This window comes from Hakea prostrata, unplaced genomic scaffold, assembly GCF_041222555.1.
Source record: "Hakea prostrata isolate BN-2017 unplaced genomic scaffold, UWA_Hpros_2 contig_37, whole genome shotgun sequence".
Lineage (NCBI taxonomy): Eukaryota > Viridiplantae > Streptophyta > Magnoliopsida > Proteales > Proteaceae > Hakea > Hakea prostrata.
The window spans coordinates 48,583-69,533 of record NW_028291156.1 but is presented as its reverse complement, the minus strand read 5'-3'; the positions used below and the strand labels follow the sequence as shown (position 1 = coordinate 69,533).

Here is a 20,951-nt window from a genome sequence, read left to right as displayed (position 1 = left end):
TATGTTTTTTTACACTTTCCTTTCCTTTCATTCTCTTCTCCCCCATCCCATTACACATGGTTCTACATGTTTTTTTTTGCCACCCCAGAATTCTCTAAACTCTATACCTTGGATAACCCTTCTCTCTAACCTCTTTCATCCATCATCTCTAGCTCTCCTTCTTTCTCGTTCTCAGTTTCAGGAACCCTAGCCATCCTCTTTAATCTCTTTCACGTATCTTCTTCGGCTTTTCCAAAGACTATAGAGCATTTATCTTTTTCTTGTGGCTGGTCTAAACGAGTGTGGGCTTGTCAAGGGCTTAGGACTGCGGATAGCGAGGTCCACTCTATTTTACATCTACCCTAGCCCAGTTATAGCCCAACCCGCCCAAGGCGATTTTGAGTTCAACATGGTCGTTTTCGAGCGATTCTGCCGGTAATCCGTATATACCCGGAAATCCAAGCCACCGAAGCAGAAGCCAATAATGTATGCGAATCGTCATTCTATGCCTCTGCCTCTGCCTCGTGGTTGGGAGTCTGAAAAACTTCCCAGAGCATCCGAGATCGGAGGAGGGTTGGAATCGTCTCTGCTTCAGCTTATGCATGATCATCAACAATCCTCTCTCAGAATTGGAGCTCAAGCAGGTCACTATTTTACTGAGACAGAGGTTTTGTTGACTCTTAAATGGTAGAATTGGAAACCTAAAACTGCAAATTAATCTACATTAATGAAACAGAGAAGGCCAAGAGAGATGCAATTAGGAATGGGAAGAGAGTTGCGGATCTTTTGGTGGATGCTGTGAATGCAGGTGTGGAGGAATCCTTCATCAATGAGAAGCGAGTTGAGCTCGAGTTTCGTTCGTTAATATCTGCTGTTTTGCGTTATTCGAAACAAACGGATCAATGGCTTGCCGCTACTCATGCGGTTAACTCTGCTCTTAAGGTGAGTTGTAATTGCATGCACTTGTTTCTGCTTTTAATGCTCTTTCTTCTACTATTTATTAACTTACGGATTTTAATTTTATCCTGAAATGCCGCTTTTTATACTGTTGTTCTTGTTCCAATATATGGAGTTTGCCGCCGCCTTCTCTTCGCCTCTATATTTGTCGATGCGTTGATGCGATTTTGTCGAATAGTTGGTGGGGTTTAGGGGGTGGGCGGAGAGATCTGTACCATTGGATGTGGAAATACATGAGGCCCTAAGCTTCACGACGAACAATGTGAACAACCTCAGTGATCGAACAAGATTAGAAGCTGTGGATCATTTGAATGCGTGAAAACCTTATGTTACTCCAACCATACTTCCAATCCGTAGAGTTACTTTCTTTTGATCACAGCGTGAAACTTTAATTCTGGGATTAAGCGTCCTCTCGCTTTAGGAGCATGATCAAGCAGTAGGGAGAAGGATTTCAGTCACATGATCTGGCGTTTCTGTTTAGGATTGAGTTTCTGTTTAGTGTCATCATGTAATGCGCGCTTGTACGTATGTAAGCTTTGAAGTTTCAAATTTAAATTTTGTTGTTGGTTGATATTTATGAACAACCTCTGTTGTCGAGATTAAAGTTTTCTGGAATTGTTGGGCCATTTTGAGGCAATGACAGATGGTGTATAATAGGGAATTTGGTATGGGGTATGAAAGTTCTTTAATAGGACGGTAAGGTATTGCTGCTCTCATTGTTGATGTACAAGAACAGCTACAACTGAGTCTGAGCCTGACCATGGGGACAACTGCTTGGATACTTAGCCCTCCAATAAGATCTATTTGAGTTCACACACAGGTTGCAAGGCCCTAAAATGTGTCTTTTCTCACCACTTTTCCTGAGTCATTTTTGCCTTCCACCTAGCCCTTAGTTACTTCAAGCTAAATCAGATCATCCTCCATACTGGAGCATCCCAAAGGCCCCAGGAGCATTCCACCTCAAATCGTAGCTTGTCTTGTATTCAGTAACTATTGAAAATGACCTTTTTACCCTCCACTAACTTTGATGATCACTAGCAAATGACAATGCACTAATAATCTACTTGTGGGAAGGATAAGGAAGTTTTGATGCAGTTAAACATATAAAGACAAATCAACCCTAAGAGCGTCCAGTGAATAGAATCCTGTGTACACATCAATTAATCCAATGTTTCTTCACACAAGAGGATACACTCCAAGAGTGCAGAACTGAAGATTATACAAGACATCAAGACCATGCAATTAGCTTACACATGGGCATGTTGTAAATGCTTAAAAATGGACTATCATATTTTCATGATTTGGGCATGTGCATGAGCTATTGTTGGGTTAGACCTTAGAATAGTTGACCATTTCATAAAATTTGTACTACTTGCCTTATATAAGCGATGGTTGAAGTGCAGGTTGACTATCTGATGAATCGGTTATGTTGATTGTTAGAGTTAGAGTCTGAATTAGACCTAGAGGTTGATCGTCAGCTTGACGGTTGATCTGCTGATCGAGTATCAAGTGATTGTTTGGCTTATTTAGCTTCTTATGGCTAGTTTTGTATTTCAACAGAAACATTGTACAGGTCGACCGTCAGACAAAAACTATGACCATTTTCTATGCGTTGGGATCTAAAGCAATCCCACATCTTACTATAAATAGTGGTCTTAATGACCTCTTTAACACAATGAAGAAGCCATTGATTAGCCTCCTATTGTTGCTTGTCTCTATCAAGCCTCACCTCCTAGGATATCCATAAAACTTTTGAGTTGAATTGCTTATCCATGAAGAGCTTACTGTGAAGAACTCAAAGCATCCTTCTTCAAGCATCATCAAGAGGAATACGCCATTTGAGGAGACTACTAGTGCATTGTTCATCACTTATCATATTACACTCACTCAAAGGGAATTACGTCACATCCTGTGATAGATAAGTTTTCTATCATATCTTTTCAATTGTAATTCTTGTTTGTACTAGGACTCTAGACTGCAGTTAGAGTGTGTACAAAGGATCCTGTTGTCTAGATTCAGGATTTTAATGGTTCTCTTGTCCTTAACCAGACTGTAAAGGTTTGTTGTTTCCCCTTCCTACTGTATCAAAAGGGAGAGGCGTGGACGTAAACTCAGTTGAGTCGAACCACTATGAATCTTATATGTTGCCTTTTGTGCTGGGCTTATCTTTCTCTGATTGAATTGTTTTTTATCCTTACTTTTAAAAGAGGCAACTTGCACTGGTTCAACCCATTCATACCCCCTCTAGGTTGATTTATAGTAAACTCCTAAATCAGCTGTAATATGGTTCTTCCTTGTTCTAATATTCCAAGTTTTCTCACACATCCTTCTCAACATCATCATTTCTGCTAGACTTCTAAACTTGGTTTATTTTCATAACTTCCTGTTAAAGGGCAACTAGGGAAGAACCATTATCGAGATTCTTGATAGCGATAGGCTAAGAGGTCTACTAATATCAGGACTGGAGTCTTGTCTTGTTTTCTAAAGTTGTGTAGCTTATATCTATAAATAAAGGAGCTGTCATTGGGAGTCTTCACCATTTTGAGTGAAGCTCCAAAGACCCTTGAGCTCTCTTCTCTCCTCTCTATCTCTTTTCTTTTCTCTGTTCTGAATGTATAAGTGAAACTGCCCAACATTATGCACCGTACATTTTAGCTGGTCATGTGATGGTCTGGTCTTGCAAAGTGATTCTCCAAAACATACTCTCCTTTCTAAATTTTTTCCCCTACTATTGGGCCTTGAGACATTGGGCAATAATGTAAAAAAATCCAGATACTGCCTCCAGTGCACCTGATACTTCTCTGCAGGGCACGAAGGTCTCTCAAGTGTGAACCAAATTCCAGGGTTTGGATTAATAGAATTATGCCCTAGAATTGGGTTCACTCTAGGATCCTCTCTCTTGGGAACCAGGAGTCTTCTAGGGCTGGGAATGTCTTTGGTGGTTGGTGTTAAGTGGTTTAAGGGTTCACAAGGGTTAGGTGTAGGCATAGAAGGATTCGGCCAGGATTAGGGCCCAAGGGTTTTAGATTTCAAAGCTGGGAACCTTGCTGTAAAGTAATTTCAAGAATTGAATTTCAGTTCTAGGGTTTGGGAAATAAGGGTTTCTTAAAATATAGGGTTTATAAGGGTTTGGATCAGGCTAGGTTTAAGGTCAAGTGTCACTTAGGGTTTAATGTATTTAATTCTAAAAGGGTTTAAGGTTAAGAGTTGAAGATATCTAGGAAGTTGATAATTCTAGGGTTACAGTTTCTAATGGATAAGAAGTAATTTCCTGAATTCCTAGGGTTTACTTTAAGGAAAGGGGGTAGGATTGAGGTCGAGTGTCAGCAAGGGGATGGGGGAGCTAATCCTAAAAGGTTGAAGGGACTGGAGTTAGGTTTTGGAAGATATAGGTGTTCTAAGGTTATGAATAATTCTGGTTTTCTGGGTTTGCTGAGCTGCCGCAGGTTAAAGGAGAGGAGAAGAAGAAGAAAGGGCAAGGGGAGGAGGGGCTGTAACTAAGGTTAGGGTAGGGTTTAAGTAGAAATGAAAGGGGAGGGTTCCAAGGGAGCTGCAGGGTTTGGGAAAGTCTGCGATGGGTGAGGGTTGCTGGAATTAGGTTAGTGAGGTGAAAAGAGGCTTGTGGATGGACTAGAAGATGGGGGAGATGGTCAGGAAGGGGCTGGGGTTGCTGTTTACTTACTTGTTGATGGTGTGCTGCTGCTGGAAATTACTGAAGCTTGAAGACAGTGTTTGGAGAGCACCTCACAAAGCTGCCGCAGACCTCCCTGGGAATCCCCCAAGTTGATTCCTCCATAATCTCAATTTTATTAATCAATTCAACTTGTGTTTGCCATGGAGGCTTTGTTTATAGCCTCAAAAAGAAACAAACTAAGACTCGTACTAGGAAACCTAATTGACTTCAAACTAATTCTCTAATTCTATTTGGACTTTGATTTGATTAACACTTCTCAAATAAACAAGGACTCTATTATAACTTACACTAGAGAGATCCAATTAGGATTCTACGAGTGTGTGTGTATATATATATATAATAGGAGTAGATATGGAGGAGTCCTAATAAAAGGTAGACTCAAAAGTAGGGGATTCCACACAAATTAGGAATCGCACCTACACAAGGACTCTTCAACAAAACACAAGATAATGATCCAAATAAGAAAGCAAAAATAGATCTGGGGTCTCGACACTTAATGGGACCTAGACCTAGGACACCCCGAAATTTGCAAAGATGACCAAGATACCCCTGTTTCAACCTAGGGGCTGTAAGGTTTGGGGAATTAACCCTAGGCCTTTGGAACCCCTAGAAACAATTTACATCGTCAAGTCACTCTTCATAGACTGTCACGAGATGGGGCCAAATTAATTAATAAGATCTGCATCTGGCCGTAACTTGTGATTCTGATAAATCAAGGCTTCACATGAATCTGAATAGGTCAAGGATACTGAGCTACAGCCTACCCTAGTCTTACTAGGGTGGGCTATTATTTATTATTTTATTTCTTCAAAGCTCAGTATTTAATATGAAATTCAGATTTAAATGTTTTAAAATTTAACACTCACCTTGACGGTCTTGCAATGGCTGCTGTAGATGGTCATGTACAAAATTACCCATCTACAAATCTACTTGGATTACAGGTGGTCTGTCTTCTTGTCAAGGACTTTAAGTTGGGGTTTGAGTTTAATAACCCGCAGATCCTTGGTGAATACAGCAGGAGCAGTATCTATAAGATTACGATGTTCAAATTAGACCTGGTCTTCAGGGTGTGGGAATTATAGTAATGCCAGCTGTAACATCTTCTAAATAATTATTTTGTCAACATATTAATCAAAATAACCATGTTCTGTCCATGTGATTTAGCCTCAAGTGAATGAGGGCAAGTTGCTTCCAAGATCTTTTAAGAGAACCAACTCATATCAGATCAAGAAAGGGTTTCTTGAAAATATTATTATAGGATATGGGGTGTGTTGGTGCAACCTCAGGGGGGTCCTTCTCGGTTGCAACTAGTGCAATATCCCTATTTTGCAGTTTATGCGGAAATACAATGTAAATTGAAGATTCAAACGAATTTGACAATTTCAAGCAACCACAACACGGGATTTATAGTGGTTCGACTATACAAGTCTACGTCCACTCCTCTCTTGGCCTCAAGAGAGTATTCCACTATTGATTCTCTTTCAATACAATGGGTAGAGATCAAACCCTTACAATAATCTTTGTTACGGGGCAAGAGAACTCTTTACAATATTTGTTTAGCAAGTAGGGCAAGAGCACCCCTTAACAATCTTTGTTTACGGGCAAGAGCACCCAAACAATCTTTCTTCACTACCAACCTAGACTAGAATTGAAACAGTTACAAAGGAAGGATGCTACCTTAACAAGAGGTGTGACAGTTTACCTCTTGTGTGAGTGTGATGCAATGTGAGTTGTATGCTCAAATGTAAATGTATGCACTACCGACACCTTCAATCACCTCAAGCTTGGCTTCCACAAGCTTGCTTAATACCTTGAAATGTTCTTCAAGGTTGGGGAGAAGGTGAAAGGCAAAGCACAAGGTTTTCTTGCAATTTGAGAGCTTAGGATCACTTGGGGAGTGGGTGATCAAGTGTGAGTGTTCTTACTCTCAAATGAGGTGAATTGGGTTTATATAGAGCACCTTTAAGTGCCAAAACCCAATCCCCAACGGATAGAAAACGGACACATTTTAAGTCCAATTTTCAGCCCAGACGGTCGTCCGTCTGGAAAAGATCCCTTAAACTAGCCGTTGTAGGCATTTTTTCCCGTCTGGGCAGACGGAATTTCGTCTCAGACGATCAGCCGTCTGGAAAAGAGCCATTGCAAACAAGCCATTATTGGCTAAGTCAGGGCTAGACAGTCAGCCGTCTGCCCAGACGGTCGTCCGTCTGGCTTGACTAGCCCAGACGGAAATTCCATCTGGCTTTTTGTTTCTGAAAAAATCAGAAACACAAACCAGACGGCTGACCGTCTAAGCTCTGTTTTGCTGAATTAAGTTCAGACGGCTGACTGTTTGAGCTCTGTTTTATTGAATTAAGTTGGGGTTGGGACATGGCTTGGGTTTTTGGACTTTTTGGTCAACCCTAAGCATTGTACACCTCACTAACATGTCCTAGGTCACTTTAGTAATATGAATTACATATAATTGATGCATTTACATGAATGTGTATGCGAGAGTGTCCTAAGCCCTAATTCAGCCTAAGTCTTGATCTTCGACTTGATCTTCAACTTGATTTTGTGCAACAGTCTTCATGTCCATCTTGGCATGGTCATCTTGACTTAGACTTCATGTCCATCTTTGTATGATCTTGGCTTTGACTTGAGCATATGGCTTTGACTTGGAGCTGGTCCACTTGTTCTCATCTTGAACTAAAACATCATAACTCAATATAGCCATTAGTAATTCATGCTTATTATCATCAAAACCAATAGAGGCTGATGTGGCAAATGCTGACATGGCATTTCCCAACAGTCTCCCCCTTTTTGATGATGATAAACACATGAATGATTGGAAAATATGAATGATAATTAATAACAAATAAACACTCATTCATATGCATGTTATTTATATGTTTTTCCATGGTGAATTCTAATTCATGTTTGTTGTCATCAAAACATGGTGAATTCAAGTTTCATGTTTGTTATCATCAAAACCAATGGAGGCCGATGTGGCAAAATGCTGACATGGTATTTTCCAACGATCTCCCCCTTTTTTGATGATGGCAAACACATGAATGAGGGAAAATATGAATGATCATTAATAGCAGTCGATGCTCATTCATATGCATGTTATGACATGTTTTCCCTATGAATTATTATCTAATTCATTCACGTGGTTTTCTCCCCCTTTTGTCATCAACAAAATATAGGAGATGCTTCTCCTCAAATAACTCTCCCCCTTTGTTATCAACAAAAACAATGCATGAAATGCTCTCCCTCAATTAACTCCCCCTTTGTCATTGACAAAAGCGGGAAAAGCATGAAGTGCTCCCCCTCAAATTATTCTACCTTCTTAACTTATGCTCCCCCTAAATTAATGCATAAGTTAACAGCTTCTCTCCCTCACATATGCACTCTCCCCCTACGTGAATGCATAAAAGGAAAGAGAATGACATATTTTTTCTTAATACCCTTTTTCAGGGTCCTTAATAACTTTGAACAATACTCCAAATGAGTTGTCCCTATGAATGTCATCTATTAATCCTTTATCATTATTACTAATGGAATTAGGATTATGGGAAGAATTTACCTCAAGGTTTTCTTGTTCTTCCATGGACTTTACCATTAGAGCCAAGTTGATTCTTTCTTCCTTGGACTCCTCTTCTTCCTCCTCAGTTGTGTTGTAGGATATTTTAGCCATATTCGGGCACTCAGACTTGATGTGACCCGGTTTCCTACACTTATAACAAGTGATATTAGAAACACAACTTCTTTCCTTAGAAAGATTTTTACCTTTGTGCTCCTTAGAGGATTCTCCTTTGTGAAGATGCTTCCCTCTTTCTTTTTGAGAAGTCTCTTGAACTCTTTGGTGATTTGGTAGAGCTCGCTGTCCAAGTCTTCTTCTTCATTCTCACTTTCTTCTTTTTCCTTGGTGGCACTCTTTAGAGCTATGGACCTCTTCCTTCGATCCTGCTGCACGATTGCTTGCTTGTCTTCTTCAAGCTCCGCTTCATGAGCTAGCAAAGATCCCATTAGCTCATCAATGGTAATTTTAGACAGATTCCCCGCTTCTTGAATTGCTGTCCTTTTGGGTCTCTATGAGGGTGGAAGAGCTCTCAGAATTCTTCTAGTTACGTCCTCATTTGCCAATTCTTTTCCAAGGCTATACAACTTGTTCACAATGTTAGTAAATCTACTAAATAAAGAAGTAATATCCTTATAATCTAACATTTTAAACTCTTCATATTGAAGCATGTAGATGTCTAGGTTCATCCTTTTGATATGGTCAGTCCCTTCATATGTGACTACCAACTTATAAAAAATTTCTTTGGCACTTTTGCAAATGCCACATCTATTGTAGACTTTTTCACTTAATGCACATTGCAAAAACATTTTTGCTTTGTGGTTTAGTTGAATTTTGACCTTGTCGGTTGAAGTCCACTCGGCTCTAAGTTTGGGTACCTTATGTCCATGTTCATCTGTTTTGAGAACCTTATTTGATCCACATGTTATAACGTTCCACACATCGATATCATGTGCACACACAAAGTCTTCAAACCTATTTTTCCAATAGGCAAAGTCTTCTCCATCAAAGTATGGAGGTCTAGAGGTGTTAAGACCTTCGGTTCTTGAAGGAACTTCATAAAAAGGAAAGGCCATGATCTTTAACTCTTTTATAGATTGATTCTAATCTCAATTTGAGCTCCCGCTCTAATACCAATTGTTGGTGCAACCTCGGGGGGGGGGGTCCTTCTCGGTTGCAACTAGTGCAATATCCCTATTTTGCGGTTTATGTGGAAATACAATGTAAATTGAAGATTCAAACGAATTTGACAATTTCAAGCAACCACAACACGGGATTTATAGTGGTTCGACTATACAAGTCTACGTCCACTCCTCTCTTGGCCTCAAGAGAGTATTCCACTATTGATTCTCTTTCAATACAATGGGTAGAGATCAAACCCTTACAATAATCTTTGTTACGGGGCAAGATAACCCTTTACAATCTTTGTTTAGCAAGTAGGGCAAGAGCACCCCTTAACAATCTTTGTTTACGGGCAAGAGCACCCAAACAATCTTTCTTCACGGGCAAGAGCACCCAATGACCAATTCTAATCTACCAACCTAGACTAGAATTGAAACAGTTACAAAGGAAGGATGTTACCTTAACAAGAGGTGTGACAGTTTACCTCTTGTGTGAGTGTGATGCAATGTGAGTTGTATGCTCAAATGTAAATGTATGCACCACCGACACCTTCAATCACCTCAAGCTTGGCTTCCACAAGCTTGCTTAATACCTTGGAATGTTCTTCAAGGTTGGGGAGAAGGTGAAAGGCAAAGCACAAGGTTTTCTTGCAATTTGAGAGCTTAGGATCACTTGGGGAGTGGGTGATCAAGTGTGAGTGTTCTTACTCTCAAATAAGGTGAATTGGGTTTATATAGAGCACCTTTGAGTGCCAAAACCCAATCCCCAACGGATAGAAAACGGACACATTTTAAGTCCAATTTTCAGCCCAGACGGTCGTCTGTCTGGAAAAGATCCGTTAAACTAGCCGTTGTAGGCATTTTTTAACCCAGACGGAATTTCGTCTAAGACGGTCAGCCGTCTGGAAAAGAGCCATTGCAAACTAGCCATTATTGGCTAAGTCAGGGCCAGACAGTCAGCCGTCTGCCCAGACAGTCAGCCGTCTGCCCAGACAGTCGTCCGTCTGGCTTTCGGTTTTTGAAAAAATCAGAAACACAAACTAGACGGTCAGCCGTCTACTCAGACGGCTGACCGTCTGAGCTCTGTTTTGCCGAATTAAGTTCAGACGGCTGACTGTCTGAGCTCTGTTTTGCTGAATTAAGTTGGGGTTGGGACATGGCTTGGGTTTTTGGACTTTTTGGTCAACCCTAAGCATTTTACACCTCACTAACATGTCCTAGGTCATTTTAATAATATGAATTACATATAATTGATGCATTTACATTAATGTGTATGGGAGAGTGTCCTAAGCCCTAATCAGCCTAAGTCTTGATCTTCGACTTGATTTTGTGCAACGGTTTTCATGTCCATCATGGCATGGTCATCTTGACTTAGACTTCATGTCCATCTTGGCATGATCTTGGCTTTGACTTGAGCATATGGCTTTGATTTGTAGTTGGTCCACTTGTTCTCATCTTGAACTAAAACATCATAACTCAATATAACCATTAGTAATTTATGCTTATTATCATCAAAACCAATAGAGGCTAATGTGGCAAATGTTGACATGGCATTTCCCAACAGGGTGGATTATGGGTTTGACCTCAATTGGGTTTAAATTATTGCTATATTTTCCTGGTTGGATTAGTTTATATGGAGGAATATCGAGGATAATGGGGTGTTAGTTTTGGAGAAATTTAAAATGGTGGAATATCTGGTGGGATGGGGTAGGTTCTTGAGATATGGGGTGAAAAGTTATGGGAATGGGACAAAACTTGGAGGAAACATAGGTAATGTTATAGGGATATGATCCCATGGATTTCGTTGAGTTTAGATGGCTAAATTAGAAGATATAGATATTCTTGTTTTAGGGGAGTATAGAAACTCAAGAAAAAATTGTATTTAGAAATTTGGCTGTTAGAATGGGGTCAAATTGGGAGCTAAGGTCATTAGAGTTGGGGGAATGTTGTAACTAAAGTCTGGGACAGATCTAATGGTTAGAATGGTGTAGATCTGGACTTGAATTTTGGGCCTCTAGAAAAGTTCAAGAATTCAAGAAAACTAAAAAGCGGGTGATATGAAGTGGCGAATGGAATTAAGTGCTGACTTCTTACTTACCTGTAATGCACACCTTGTAATGGGGTGTGATGGAGATAGAAAGAAGTGGAGGCAGGTTACAAGAACTGGCGAAGGGGAATCCTTTAGGAAACCCTAGATTGCTTACTCGATCACATGGGGTTCCCTTGCCACTGATGAGAAGCTCTACTAAGCTTGCTTTTAGGCAGCAAAACACTCTTTATTAATTATATTCTGAAATCTCTGACCTGTTACATTTCCAAGGCTTTATTCATATAGCCTTACATAAGAAAACCTAGTGAAATTAGGATTTGGAAACTCACTTTCCTAGTTGTACCTAAAACACTAATACAAATTCAAATAGGACTCTGGTAACTAAACTTAAAAAGGACTCTTTATCGTATCCTACACTGACTTGACATTACTGAGACTAGAAATAAAACATAAAAGACCATTCTGCCCTTATAACTTAAGTTGGGCAGAACTTACATAATTAGACCTATTAAACTAAATAAGAACCTATTTTCATAGTTGAAAATACTAAACTTATGGGCCCACAGAGTAGGTCCATGATCACATAAACCTGCTGAAGAAAGGTCCAACAACCATATTCATCATCCCTAAGTTGATTTCATAGGGAAGTTGGCCAATTTGGTGTGCGCCTGCATCACCATGATGACAAACAAAAGCAGATTGATCGGAACAGCACTGGGAAGATTCACATGCAATACTGATAGTGTTGAATTTACCAAACTGAGCCTCGGTTGACTGCTCAAAATTATGTCATGCAATAGGGCTGCAACAGGGCTGGGCTAGGCCGGGCTTTTGCAATCCCAAGTCCAGCCCTATATATTCTAATCTGAGCCCATTCTCGCCTTGACCCTAATTCAGGGCCAAGGATTGTTGTCCCTAACCCTAAGCCCTACAGGGCCAAGCCAAGCCCATTCCTGCCTTGATTGAACCTGTCCCTAGCCCTGATTGGCCTTATCCTTAATTGGCCCTATACTTGGCCCTGTCCCTGGCCCTGATTGGCCATGTCTCTGGCCCAGCCCCTAGCCCTGACCCTGATTGACTCTATACTTGCCCTTGGCCTTGATTGATCCTATCCTTGTCCCTGTTCATAATTCATTGAGATTAAGCATCGGGGACAAAATTAGGCCAGGATTATGACTAGAATTAGGGCCAAAATTAGGGCCAGGGTTAGGGCAAAAAATCAGGGATGGTTTGGGCCAGCCGGGCCAAAGAGTAATCTCAGGCCCACCCTTGGCCCTAGTCAAGGCCAGAATATTTTGGCCCTAACCCGTCCTCAGGGCCAAAATCTTGAGCCCAAGCCCTATTCGGGCTCAGGGTGGGCTTAGGGTGGGTCAGGGCTGTTAGGGCCAAACTTGCACCCCTATCATGTAATATGCATGCTTGACTTCCAAGAGCTTGTGTCCTCCACACCCCTCTTCTTTTCTCTATGACCAACATTTTCTTTATGTTGAGCAATATAAATTTCCTCATGCTGATCACCATATAAGAACTTGGCAAAGTAACTATTACCCTTGGTGTGGTAAGTATCTAATATCCCTTTCATTGTACACCAAGTGTTTCATCCAATTCTGATGCAACTGGTGGAGCATTGGGTAGAAAAGACACTTGGCTTACTTGCTGAGAAATTCTACCTAGTGTCTCTGGACTACAATTGACTTCTCAAAACAGTTCATGCAAGGTGAGAATGTGTCAGTCCCATGTTATCTTGAATATAGGGTGCAACCTAAATCTGACGTGATAAACTAGTGAGCCATCTTTGTCATCCATGCCTATTAGCAAGAGATCATCAAACTTGTCCACATGGTCCTCAACTGTTAAGCTGATCACAGAGCATTCAGTGAAAGGTTGAGGGCGAGTGCTTTTCTTTCAACATATCTTCATCTTGTGCCAATTAGATGGTTCTTGTGGACAATGATATGATTTATCTTCATTGTTGAACCATCATTTCCTTGCTGTTTTCTCTAGTTTGGTGCAGGCCAACTTCAGCTTGCACTCTTCTGAAATTCAGAACAATCGAACTAATGATTGTGGTGCACGACCAATCATGGAACTGCTCTGGGTTGTGTTTTCCATTATACTCTGTCAATTCCAGCTTCGCCCTTTACTTATCATTGAGCCACATTGGGTTGGGTTTGTCATCAAATTTGAGCCAGAACATATCATTCATAAAGGCTGGTATGTTCATGGTTCTTTGTGCTTGTTGTGGAATTCTGGAAACACAGTTGATGTTAGTTGCTGCTTCCCCTCCATTTATGAGGCAGATGTGTGAAAATGCTGCACCATGCCTAGTCATACTTTCATTTGACTGTTGAACCATATCAGAAAAAGGTTTTGAAACCTGGTTTTGGGTATTGAATCTCCTTTCTCTGTGGTTCTGATATCAAACAAATATAAAAATAGTCCAGTTAAGAACCAACTCTACGAGAAGACTGCTAGGTGTCAATAGATTCCAGTAAATACTCAACCAACTGTCAATTGCAGTTAAAACTCATACCAACATGCAGAATTTACAACACTGAACAGTCAAATTAACCAATCCTTTAGATTGTAAACACAATAATTGAACTAGGTATAATGTCAAAGTACAAGCAGAAACAACCAAGGCCACAAGGTCCAGTCAGCCCCTTGATGGCCCTCAGAATCTGTTAGTGTATTGGTATAACGGCAAATAATAGACCCTGCAAATCTCAAGCCAAACTAATTCCAAATTTTGAAAATAAGCTTCAGAATTAGTAACCTGATATAGGCAAACCTAACTAATTGGTCAGCTTCAGATTGCCAAATGAAGGAAGCTATGAGTGTACTTGACTGTCGACAGATAGATTTGCTTTGATGGATGACTCCTCATTTTTGGAGTGTTGAAAATCTCACCAAGATAGCTCCAGTAATGTTGAAATGCATGATGTTCTCATGTCAGCTCCAATATGCAACTGATGTAATATTAAATAATAATAAACAACTAAATAAACAAGAGTCTCAGCAGTGACAAGGAGCCTCTTATTGGATTTCAGATGCATGTGAATTCTCAGCATAGGAAACTAGAAACATGGTAATGGTTGGAGAAAGTGGGAAGATAGATTAGGCCACAAGTGATAGGATAAGGCTGTATTGTCTTCTCTCTCACTCTCTCTCTGTCCCCCCTAGGCATACTCATAGGCCTCCTATTCCTTGGGAATCTGTCCCATCCTACTTTTCTCACAACTCTTATATCTGCAAGCCTTAACTCTTCCTTTTCTGGGGAATTTTCAGTTGGGCCCCTTGAGGTTTGGCCCAATTCAAATTTGATAAAAGAAATTAGATTGTTTGGCTCCTGTGTGTTATCCAAATATGATCATATGAGGATAGACTGTCAAACCTGGATGTTATTTGTAACTGTAGCATAGTTTGAGTATTTTTATGATCAATCTACCTTTGATTGGGTAGAAAGACACCAATGTCCCTATATGACCTGTTCTTCCTCGTCCGTCACCTGCAACTCAATCTCTTCTTCGACATCCCACCACCATTGCTGCTCCCTCTTTGCCACCGTCACCAAGCTATAGTTGCTTGAGTGGGAAGCTTCCACTAAATTTGACACCAGAGCTTCCTGCAACCCTGTGAATTGCCTCTGACTAGCCACTCCCTGCACCACTCCACCCACTATAACCTATCGATTTCGGGGGTAGCTTTCTGGAGAAGTGATTTCCTGTGAGCTGGGGATAACCACTGATTTGCAGCATTCAAACCCAGGAAGTGGCATTACAGATTGGAAAGATTCCAAATCCCTTGAGTAATGAATCCAAAATTGTTATGCATTTCTTCATTGTAAGCTGAGTTTAATACATAAAATTGAAAGGATGGTAGTTTGCCAATATCCAGGTTCCTGAATTCCAGAATGCTACCATTGAATTCATTGTAAGGAAAGAAAATTCTGCACTTTCGGCATTGTAGAGAGTTCAACTGGTAATGGGCCAGCGAAGTGGTTGTGGCTGGAGATCTAATTGAACAAGTTTTGGCAGATTGAGGATTCCTGATGTGGTTAATCTTCCTATATAGTTATTGCCATACAGGATAAGATATTGTAACCCCATGCATTTTTGGAAGATTATTTGTACTTCTCTTCCGAAAAATTTCCAGCTATAATAGAGAAATCCTAACTTTACACAAATTCAGCAATGATTCTGGAATTTCTCTTGATTAATTCTTCTTCCTTCATATCAGAGTTCCAAGATCAGGTAGCAATCCAATCTCAAATGGATTGACCCCAGTGAATCTGTTGTCTTCCAAGTTCAGAAAAACAGATGTTTGCAATTGGAGACATCTTATGGAAACAACCAACTGAAGTCATTCTTTCATAAATCTAGAAGTTGAGGGAGAGATTTCTCTGGTTAAGCTGTTATTCCTCATTAATGTCATTGTCACCTATTTCTTTCACCCATCGGTAGGGCCAAACATTTTCCTCCCTACCACTATTCTCCCTCCAGCCCTTTCTGATCTCTGTTCTCTACTCTTTTCTTCCTTTTGAGTTTCAACCCATTGCCCCAACTCAATCTAGGAAACTTAAGTGGACTCAAACTAGGGAATCCACTTTGGATTGGGTTTCCCTTTATGACTCAACAACTTGATAACAGACTAAAAAGGAAGCTTCTAAAGATCCCCTAAATAAAAAATGACTTGCAAAGATAAATGACTAACTTCTAGAAGATATCCTACTTGAAAATTGAATGCCAACTGGGACTCCAACTCAGACAAGGACTCTAACCACTAATCCAATTGAAAAACAAAAAGTAGATATAGGATCTTAAAAATATTTACTGAACCCCTTTAGTGTTGATGGGGAGAATACCACAATGCCCTTCTGAGGGTTTGGCCAGCCTTTTGGTGCATGAATAGTGCTTTGTTTTTGGTCCAGATTTTGATGTACTTGATGTGGGCTTGGGCCTGGTTACATCAGTTAGTCAAAACTTGAAGGCCTGTTCTTATTTGGGTGTTTCTGGGTACCACAGGGAAGCCAAATGCGAATGTGGTTTATTGTTTTGGGATTGGATCTGACTTGGGGCAAACCTCAAAGGGTCCCAACTGAAAATTAGCCTCCTTTCTCTTATAACTCAAAAACCAAGCTAGGGTAAATGCAGCCTTCACTTTATTAATAATGTTAATCAGTAGCATCAATTGGACTTTTTTCTTGCATGAAAGAATAGTTCCCTTATCCTATTTAGATGAAATAATTGTGTTTATGCTATTTGGAGATTACTTTCAAAGTCAATACAAACCCAAAATAATTAGCTGACAAACTAGAGTCCCAGAATTAGGTACTACCCATTATATAAAACAGCATCTAATTAAATTAGAAACTAACTTTAGCAAACAAACTCTCCATCGATTGGTTTTTCCTAAAATAGATCACCATGCAAACTGTAACTTCTCAATAATCTTCTCATGCACTGACCATGGGCCCATTCAAGATCTGGAAATTATTCTTCTTAAGCTTCAAAGTTGATCTAATGTTATTTGGCAAATTGTGGACTCAACATGGAGACAAAATGGACTTGGGTAGCCCCAAAATATAGGCTAAAGGTGGTCCTGCTTTGGAATCCAACTGATTGACCTGTGTTGCATCACCCCCACTTCATGGAGAAACTGCTTCCTGACACAAACTACATGACCTCTAGTCGTGATGGAGCAATGTTACCATTGCGCCGAGTGCCTGCCTTCTAAGCTGCTACATCTATTAAATTTCTTTATTTAAAATGAACAAACCTCATTCTTTTGTAATCCAAAAGTGTAGCACTCAATCTTCAGAAAACTAAATTCTCAATTGAGAAAAATTCTTAAGCACAAGTAGGTATTGGTCGTGCATCAATTTAGTATTCAACAACAACGATAACAACAAGAAGAGTTGGCCTAACTAAATCGAGTTGGCTACATGGATCCTTGCCTTCCAATTACCTAAGTTCGTGGCCATACTAGATACAAAACCTAAAACTATGCATATACTTTCTCACCACTTCACTTGAGGTTGTCTTAAGTCTGTCCCTAATTCTTCTAATTCCTTTAATTTGGGTTAAATCGCTTCTCCGTACAGGGGCATTTGAGGGTCTCCGTTGAACATGATGGTACCACCTCAGTTGACTTCTCATAGTACTCCCAGACCTGCTCTAATATGGTCATTCCTTCCCTTATCATTCCTAGTATTGCTACTCATCTGTCTTAGCATCCTCATGTGGTATTCAAGCCTTTATTTTCACGAATAGCTGTGGCAACCAAAAAAGCAATCAGATATTATAGGTAAAATTATATAATCCAGACGATGAGATGAATTGCTGAAAATTGTCGTTATGGACCAAAATTTATGATGCTTTATGCTGAAATTTGCTGATGGAAAACCTTCATGAATCTTGTTTTAGTTTATGTTCTTTTGCAAAGTTGTGGTTTCCAAGTTCTAATCTAGTCATAATCCCTAAGTTGTATCCTTCCAAAGCAGGAAATTGGAGATTTTGAGAACTGGATGACATCCATGCATTACGACTGTAAAAGTATCAACGCTGCAATTCAGAAGATTTATCAATCTTAAACTCAGTCAGTGAGTTTTCAAAGATTCCTTGAAGAAATGTTTAGAGTTGCTGTTGAAATGTGTATTCGAAGTGGTAGTTTCACAAGAACAGGGTGATCTGTTAGTTTTTCTCCATTTGCTCCTACCATGGACATATATGGGAGTCATCACAGCCGTATTCCACCATTAAATTTTGCATGGCCTCAACTGGAAGAGCTGTGTTGTAATATATATGGTATGTGTATCCGCATTGTTTCATTGATAATAATCTCACTTGTTTCAGTTATGACTGGCATTGTAATTTAATTTTCTTCTAATCGTTCTAGAAGAGCTACAAGGGTAGTCTGAAATAGAAGCAGAAGGAAATATCTAGTGCTGACATCACAGAGCAGTATACACTTCCCAAAACACCGTGTAGGAGAAATAACTCTTAGCTGTGTAAAAATAAATAAGTCGAGATCACAAAATGGAAGTAGGAACTTCTAGGAGCGTTACAACGTCGCTTTCCTTAAGACGTAATTCGCCCTCACATCAAGGTGCTAGGAGGTACTGCGAACCGTCTCCCAGGTTACAATGAAGCCCAACTTCGAGTTGAATCTCTCAAGTTTTGCTAAGCACTTGCAAAATTCAAGAACAGAGAAGATTCTGGGATTTTTGTATATTTGCTATTAAGAAACTTGAGGCTATTTATAAGCACTGAGGTACTTCTACTGAACAGTTCATGACTCTGTTCGTAAGGGAGCACCTCTCTGTAGGGTTGCAAATGCCTGTGTTCAGATATGTGCTGTCGAATCGTTCGGTCGCACGATCTGACGGTCCAGATTGAACCATCAAATAGACATTTATGGATTTCCTTCCATCGCTCTAGATCTGCCGTTGATAAAAAAATGCACGATTCAGATCTGATCTCTCTCGAAGCGTGCTAAGTGCGCCAGAAACGCCAAATGTGTGCGAGCTCGAACGGTACACTGTCCTCGCTCGTACACTGCACACGCAATGGCATGTCTCATTGTTATAAATCAAAGTTAACAGCCAGTACCTATTAATTAACTTGGATTTCGACATCTCGGTTTCCAATGTAGGACTATATAAAAGACACTTTCCTAAAATAAACAAAAGGAAAGTCTTTTGCACTTATAAATCCAATAATATGAAACATATATTATTTTATTATATTAAAAATAATACAACAAGCTACGTTTGTTTGCTGGAATAAATGTGGGGTAGGAAAATTCTTGAAAAGAGTGTAGATTTCTTACTTTTACTTTTTCCTTAAATCCCAAAATTGTAAATTGTTTGGTTGCTGGGGGTGGGAAAGTGAGATACAAGTTTTCTTAATTCAAAGAAACTTGTCTGGTGATGTGGCATCCCAACTTTCTCATCCCAAGTCATTTTAAAACCCCACATATTTGGTGGGATTTTGTGGGAAAGTTGAGAAAAGTAAAAAGTGGGACCCATCACCATTACTTTTCCACAAAACCCTTTCATTTCCTTTCCTTCTCCCTCACCCCACTACACATGAGACCCATATGTTTTTTTTCCACCACTTTTTTCCCACCCAACATTTGCAAACAAACAGCCTTTTATAGACATCGGGTTCTAGTGGGGAGAGCAAGTTGGCACTCTTAGTAGTCCATGGACAACGGAATCAAACCTTTTAGATCGTCTCTAGTGTGCCTCTAGAAGACTTTAAACAGTGTAAATCGGAACTTCTATGGGAAATGCTAACATTATTGACTACAACCTCCAACTCTGGAAAATAAATCCTGGGCAATGATACTCATTTGGCTCCTCCCACGAACAGTAGAGACACACATAGCAGTTCTATCCACAGGAATTTCTTCTTTTAGACTTGATGATGCCTGATGAGACAGAGTAACTCCTCTGCATCCTCAGCAAACATCCTGTCCTTTTAAAATGTGTTTCAAAAATGGTGCCGGACCTGTTCAATAATTAGGCAAAAATGAGTGGTCAATGACATGACTTCCTTATTTCTTATTGTATTTAAAACAAATGTACAGGTGAATATCACCTCAAGCCTTCTCATATTCTTAAGTTAGTTAATCTCTTTCTAACTGATACCTCGCAATCCTAACGCCCTATACCTCATTTGAGTAGAGGATTTCAAGAGCACTTGTAAGGAATGGGATCATCCTCAGGACAAGCAAATGTATGTAGTTGCTGAAATAATAAGCCGTATTCTCTTCTCCTTATGAGTATGAAGTGCAAAATAATCTGAACCTTGGAACTAGTTGTTAGAATAAATCATGTTTCCTAATAAGTCTAGAGTTTGTTTGTTTGCTTTTTATTTTTTTAATTTTTTGCATTTTCTTTTCATACTTAGTGTGAGACTTAACTAGATTGTAACTATAAATACCCTATTGAGGTTTATGAATCACATACTTCTGAGCAATTCTTCATATTACAACATGTTATCAAGAGCCTATTTTCGATTAGAGAAGAAAGAGGGAACTAGAGAAACTTTCTTTCTCTCAATTTCCTTCATTGTCGCTGCCAATGTTGCTGCTCTTTTCAACTTGATTCGCTGTCTTTTCAACTTGATTACCTATGTTGTTACCTAGCACCGTTGCTTTCTGTATTTGGATTTCTTCCGCACGCAGATCAAGAAACAACTTCACCAAATAAGGGTTGCCCATCTACCACAGCCGTACCAGCTGCCTCAGCCTTGCAAATAAACAAATTTCTATCGTTCTTGCCAAAGATATGTTAACCTTTTAGATCATCTCTATCTGTTATCTATCTTTGGAACCCATTAACAGATAGAGATAACCCACCAAGGGATTCACTCACTGGTGAACAAAGCTATTGTGGGAGTTGTTTGGATGACTGTGTAAACAATCTGGTCTGCACCTACTGCTCTTCTAGAACCTCTAAAACCTGCTGCACCTCTGTGTACCTGAATCAAGGCAGATTTCCTTTGATGCACAGGGGGATGTTTTGTAAATTCAAATAGTTTTGGGGCTATTTTGCAAATTCGAAATAGTTCCAAGGACTTT

General features: G+C 39.8%; 1 protein-coding gene across 3 annotated transcripts; it reads left to right on the top strand.

The window, feature by feature from the left end:
• The first annotated feature begins 211 nt into the window (after positions 1 to 211).
• Positions 212 to 20,089, top strand: LOC148999126 (biogenesis of lysosome-related organelles complex 1 subunit 1-like). Of its 3 annotated transcripts, XM_089141449.1 has the most exons (4): positions 212 to 623; positions 716 to 921; positions 17,863 to 17,964; positions 20,053 to 20,089. In XM_089141449.1, exons 1-3 carry the CDS (start codon positions 464 to 466, stop codon positions 17,953 to 17,955), a joined length of 459 nt encoding a protein of 152 aa, XP_088997575.1. In that variant the 5' UTR covers positions 212 to 463; the 3' UTR covers positions 17,956 to 17,964; positions 20,053 to 20,089. The 3 variants fall into 3 exon arrangements, with proteins under 3 accessions (XP_088997575.1, XP_088997574.1, XP_088997576.1); XM_089141448.1 differs by lacking the exon at positions 20,053 to 20,089 and having other exon boundaries at positions 214 to 623; positions 17,863 to 18,248; XM_089141450.1 differs by lacking the exon at positions 20,053 to 20,089 and having other exon boundaries at positions 235 to 623; positions 17,866 to 18,248.
• The last annotated feature ends 862 nt before the right edge of the window (positions 20,090 to 20,951 follow it).